Genomic DNA, 6000 nt, shown 5'->3' on the forward strand with positions numbered 1-6000 from the left:
AACCCGGCATCGCTGCTCAGCGCGGGGGAAGGCGCAACCAGGCGTCTGGGAGTGAGATTCACTAGGGCTGTGTGTCTCCCAAGCATGCCCTGGGATGCAGCCTGCCTGCAGCCCGGGCTGCTCCGGCTAGCGAAGTGCAGTCGGCTGGTGTCAGGGTCCCCTGCCCCACATGCAGGCATGTTGCCGCGGTCAGCAGTGCTGCTGGCCCCCAGAGACAGAGCTGCTGCGTCTATGTGAGGCTCTGCTGTGTTCTCATTGCAGATGGTGATGCTGGGGCCATGCTGGCAGCAGAAGGAGAACAGAGGTCAGCCGGGGCTTTGTGAACTGCAGGTTTTCTTCTCCCTGCTCTGCCCTGCCCCAGCAGCGTGGTGTCGCTGGCCGTTCTGGGCAACGGTGCCCGGCACTGGCTGTGACTGTGTGCTGTTAATGCGGAGCCCGCGGAATGAGCAGGGCAGAGAGAGCAGAGCTGGGGCCCTGAGCCCCCTTCTCGCGGCTCCTCTTGGTGCCCTGCTTCCACCAGCCCCTCATGACAGGCCACTTTGCCTCTGGCTCAGCCTCAGTGCCAGCTTCCCACTTCATTCCCCAGACGTTGTCCCTTCCTTCCTGGATGCCAGGCTGCTGTGGGAGCCGGGATCTTTGCTTCTCTCCCTTGAGAGCTCCTTGCCCAGGCTTGTCATCTCCTGCTGTCAGCAGTTTAGCCGGGGCTCCTGGGGAGTCATGCTCAGGACCCCTTGCAGCTGGCCAGGCTCGGTGCTGGCCGAGGACAAGCTGGCTGGAGCCTGTGGCCAGCTGACCTGTTTGGAGGCTTTGCTGCAGAGCAGCTGCTCCCTGGCCCCTTTGAGGGCAGGGCGGCCCAGCTGGCAGAGTGGGGCTGGGGACGGGGTGTAGCAGGCAGGAGGCTGGGCAGGCAAATCCTGCAAGGAAGAGGGGTCGTTCTCCACTTGGGGAAGGGCAGGTGGTGGCTGGTTCAGGGGTGGGGGAGCTTGGTTTGGGGGTATCCTGGGCTGCTAGACTAGAGGACTGCCCAGCCCACTTCTGGGGCTCATCCCGGGCCCTTCAGCGAGCACCCAGGCCAGCTGTGCAGAGATGCATCGGGCAGCTCCTCCTTTCCAGCTGCTGACAGGAGCAACACCAGCCAGTGTTCAGGCCTGGAAAGGAGGTGGGCAGAGCAGCTTGCAGCGTGAATGGGAGGCTTGGCGGCCGGGCCTAGATGCGGCTCAGTGGTGGTGGCTTCTTGCCTGGCTTGGCATTTATCTCTTCATTCCCTCCTCATCTCCATCAGGCACACCCCGTCGGGGGCTGAGGAGGAAGCTGGGTGCAGCCTGGCCCGGGAGAGCCCCCTTCCACACCTGGCTTTCAGTGACTTGCCCATTCCACCCTATGTGTCCGCTCCCGAAGCCGCAGGCTACGCGGGGGGCTTCCAGCAGCAGGTGGCCTGCAGCCAGCAGCAGAACAAGGGCAGCCGGAGGAGGAGGAGGAAATTCTGAGGCTTGAGCCATGGAGAAGGGACCTCGGGAGACCCACAGCGAAGGGGCAGCAGGGCCGTAGCCTCTGCTGGCCTTGTGCAGTGAGAGCCCCGGGCAGAGCCCCTGCCTGCGGCCAGGCAGTGTGACGTGCTTGTGGGCCAGACTGGGAGCCGTGGGGCGGAGACTTGCTGTGGGGCGCTCTCCAGCCAGACACTGACACACATTTATGGGTGTGTTTATGGAACGGCAGCGACCCGGAGGAGCATTCGGTGTCTTTCTTTGGGGCCAGGGCAGGGAGGAGCAGCGTGGGATGCCCCAGTGACTAGAAATCTTGGTGCCCAGCACTGGCCTGGGCCCACCCCAAAGGCTCTTGTACACAGCAGCCCTGCAGGACACAGTGCTGTCCCTACCCTGGCCAAACATGGGGCTGGGCTGTGCACGGGGCCAGCAGAGGATCCCAGCAATGGCTTTGGGTTCTCCTGAAAGCAGGAGGGTTTCCAGAGGCCGGGGGTGGGGGTGCCGGGGCGCTGGCATTAGCTGTGCACCCAGTTGCTTGTTACATGAGGCTCTGGTGCCCTTTGATCCTCTCCTGCTCCAAAGCCCAGCGTGCTTCCTGGAGGCCCTGCAGGCTCCGTGGAGACTGCGGGGAGCTGGGAGAGCCCCTCCAAGCCCAGGAAATGCCAGAGCTTCAGAAATGCAGGGTGTGTGATGTGGCTGGCCCAGCCCTCCCGAGTCCCATGGCATCTGCTCAGGCATCCTGTACGGAGGCAGTAAGCCAGGGAGCTGGGTGCTGGTTGGGACAGGCATGGCCCCAGGAGTGGCTGCTGTCTGGGAATCAGGTGTGTGCTGAGAACTCTGCTGGTTTACAGACACTGACTGGCATGGCAGCCGATGGGCACAGACTGGCACAGCAGCCAGCAGGCACACCTCTGCTCCCCGCCCTACATTCAGCGGAGCCTGCCAAGCTCAGAGGTGTGGGCTGGGCCAATGAGCTGCTGCCCCAGCCCCTGGGGCCCCGAGGCCCAGCCGTGCTCAGGAAGTGGCCCGGAGGAAGGCGTGGCCCATGCTGGCCTTACCAAGGGCTAAAGGGAATGAACTGCTGGGCAGAGGGCAGGAGCTGCCCGGCTGCGTGACCGGTGGGCAAGGGAGAGGGAGCGATTCGGGGCCCTCTGTAGGGGAGAATCCAACTGAAGTGAGCTGGGTTTGTCCTGCCCCAAAAGCTGGAGCTGGGGTTTGCCCTGAATGGCTGGCCCGAGGGATGCTGCCCATTCCCCAGGGTGTGTGCTCTTCCCGAGGTGGCCGAGCTTTCTGCTGTACCCCAGGCCAGCTGCCCTGCCCTCCCTGCAGAGCCAATGCAGGCAGCCAGCCCAGCCCAGCCCTGCCCATCACCTGGCTGGCCAGGTTGAGCATGTGGCTTTGGGCCCAGTGCTGGGGAGCAGCTGGTCCCCTGGTGCCCTTGACAGATGCCACCTTCTGACTCTGCTGTTGGTTTCCCCCACAACTCCCCTCTGCCATGCCCACATCTCCACCCCCAGCCTCTCCCCGGACTGTGGGGAAGCCACTGCCATGTCTCGCCTGCCCTGTGAGTGGCACAAGGCCCATGCCCCAGGGGAGGCACCATCAGGCTGGGCAGGGAGCTCGAGCTCCAGGCTCCATTGCAATGTGTGGAAGGGGGCTGGCTGGGGGGAATGGGACTGACTGGAAGGCAGGGTCCCTGGGCCATGCACCCACCCCATCCCGGCAGCCCCTCAAGGCCGGGGAGCAAAAGCCAGACTGCCGTGACAGCCTCTGGGAAACGTGGCCGGGAGCCTGGGCAAAGCTGGTGCTTTCTCTCCCCTGTTCAAGTGCTTGCAGCAAGCACAGAGGGGGGCGGGCTGGGGGAAGTCCCAACCACCCCCCCACCCCACCGCCCCCGGCAGGCAGTCTGCGCAGTGGCAGCAAGGCTGGGGCGTGGAGCAGAACGTGGTCCCTGTGAGGCTGTTGTCAGCTCTTGGCCGTGCTGGCTTCTGCCCCAAGACGGCTGCTGCCCCTCACCCGGGCTTTCAGGTTTCTGGCAAGAGCCCCAGCTGCTGGCACGGGTGGCCCCAGGCAGTGTACGCATGGTAGCCAGGGCCCAGCTTTGGCCTGGGGCCATGCCAGAGCCCCCCCAAGCCCGGGCCAGAGCTCTTCCTCAGGGTTCTCCACCCGTGGCAGCCCAGCCCCCCACTGTTGCTGGCTGAGGCCCCTGAGTTGCTGGAGCAGGGGTGGGGGTTCTCTGTCCCTGCCCAGGGCCCCCTGGTTCTGTCAGCTCCAGCAGGAATTCTGGGAAGGGGGTGACACCACATCTAGTCCCTGGGCCCCGGCTAATGGGGACCCTGGCCATGGCTCTGGAGTCCTGGACCCGGGAGCACGCTGCGGGAGGATGGAGCATGTGGGACCTGGAGGCAGCCAGTGTGCCTGCCCCTGGCACCAATCCCATGGATCTGGTGTCCCAGTCCTAGCACATGGTCTCTCCCTGCCTCCCCAGGCAGTGTCGGGGGCCGGTGGCACTGCTCCCCGGTGCCTGGGCAATGGAAAAGGGCAGATTATAGCGTGTTAAGCCCGGGGGAGTCACCCCCCACACCAGCTGCTGCAATTGGCTCTGGAGTAGGGGCAGCATCGGGCTGGCTCTCCGCGTCTCAGCTGGCCAGGGAGGGGAGCTCAGCCTCCTGGTCTCGTCCATCCTCTGCTGTGACCAGAAGCAGATTAGGGGTTTGTGGGGCCCTAGGCAGAGCAAGTGGGGGTCCCACCCCATCCCTTCCACTTACAGTTCTCCCTGTCCTCCTCCTGCCCCCCATCCCAGCGCTCCTGCCGGGGGCTGGGCCGGGGCGTGGGGGCACCCAATTGGCTGGGGCCCCTGGGCATGGGCCCTGATGGCCCAGTGGCTAATCCGTCACTGGCTGCGATGGCTGCCAAGGGCCAGGGATACTCGTGGGGGATGAACCCCCCCCTTCCCCGACTCACCCCACACACCCCCAGGGGGCAGGCCCACAGATTCTGCTTGGCAGGCTCTGGCTTCGTGTGCCAGCTCCCGCCAGCTGCAAGTGCTGGCAGAGCCAGGGCAGGCCCACATGGCTGGGTAATGCCCCCAGCTCATTAATCCCACCGGGCCTGGGTCACTGCCCAGCCAATCCCTGGCCAGGCCAGGAACCAGAGCCATGCCCAGGGCCTGGAGGGGCTCGGCGTCTGAAAGGCCAGCACGGGCCTTTCCCCAGGGCTGTCGCCTCCTGGAGCCGGCTCTGGGGGATGCTGTGGGTCCCAGCTGGGGCCAGCTCTGCTTCAGCCTCAGCAGCGACCATCCCCAGCCCTGCTCCCACTGCCGGGGGAGGCAGCTGGTTCCCGGGGTTTGTTCCCAGCGGCAGTCTGGCTTCCCTCCCTGCTCGGCTGGCCTGGGGCAGACCTGAGCCAATGTCTCCCAGTGGGACAGTCCCCTTCCGCTCTGTGGGGCACAGCCAGTGACCCCTTGTCTGTGGAGTGACTGCAGGGCCCCAGCCCAGCGGGGGCCAGGCTCAGCCCTTGCAGTGGGGGGGTGCAGCTATGTGAGGGCCTGTGACACAGCAGGGAGTGGGGCAGATTGACCTGGGGATGTTGCAGGGGAGTTTCATTGGGGAGGGGAGCCTTCCCTTGAGGGAAGATACCTGAGCCAGGAGGGGGGTTGGGGCCAGGTGACACCTGCCCAGGAAACTGGACAAAGGCAGGAGGAGGAGCTGGGGGGAGGCTGGGGGAGATGACTGGAGGGGTTTCCAGTTTTGGGGAGTTGGCTGGGGAAGAGGAGGGAGCCCCAAGGCTGGGGTCTACTCTCCCTGCCCCCCAGAAGGGCCTGACTAAGGGATCCTGTTTATGCCTGCAAGCTCTGGGTTGGATTGTGTTCCTGTCGTCTCTAATAAACCTTCTGTTCTCCTGGCTGGCTGAGAGTCACGGTGAATCGCAGGAAGTGGGGGTGCAGGGCCCTGACTCCCCCTCACACCATGACAACTGGTGGTAGCTGTGGGATCTATGGTGCTGCCTGCAGTAAGTGACTGGGGAGCAGTAAACGAAGGGGGATTGACAGGGGCCAGGCATGCTGAAGCTTCAGAGAGAAGCGGTTTCGGGGGGTGGAGGAGCTGCGGTTAACCCCAGGGAGTGGTGACCTGGAGAAGGGCTGGCACACTGGGGGGTCCTGGAAGCCGTGGGGAGCTGAGAGCACCCAGGCCTGCGAGTGGCCAGCTGGGAGATGTACGCTAAGTGCCTTATGAGCCACGTGGTGGAGGGGGCTGCGCACTGGGAGGCTCACCAAAGAGCAGCTGGTTGCCCAGCTGGAGGAGGAGGATCGCTTGGATGACCCGATCCCTGTCTCTGAGGGAAGCCGCCCAGCAGAGGCAGCGTGGGCCCCGCTGCCTGACCTGGCTGGGAGGGGTCAGACGGCTGCCGAGGGCATCCCGAGACCCCTCCTAACTATGCCTGGGGAGGAGCCCACTGAATACCGAGGGCACCCTGATCCTGGCAGCCAGCCAGGGATCCTCCCAGCAAAGCTCCC

At 64.9% G+C, this 6000-nt stretch overlaps 1 protein-coding gene across 4 annotated transcripts in view; it reads left to right on the top strand.

The window, feature by feature from the left end:
- UIMC1 (ubiquitin interaction motif containing 1) overlaps positions 1 to 5389 on the top strand; it is a 57538-nt gene extending 52149 nt beyond the window's left edge. For all 4 annotated transcript variants that reach the window (XM_077823562.1, XM_077823564.1, XM_077823563.1 and 1 more), the window contains 2 exons: positions 262 to 304; positions 1283 to 5389. In XM_077823562.1, the coding sequence (XP_077679688.1) occupies positions 262 to 304; positions 1283 to 1487 (248 nt within the window). In that variant the 3' untranslated portion in view covers positions 1488 to 5389. The remainder of the gene's footprint in view (positions 1 to 261; positions 305 to 1282) is intronic.
- Positions 5390 to 6000: the final 611 nt, after the last annotated feature.

Source organism: Eretmochelys imbricata, chromosome 8 (assembly GCF_965152235.1).
Source record: "Eretmochelys imbricata isolate rEreImb1 chromosome 8, rEreImb1.hap1, whole genome shotgun sequence".
NCBI lineage: Eukaryota > Metazoa > Chordata > Testudines > Cheloniidae > Eretmochelys > Eretmochelys imbricata.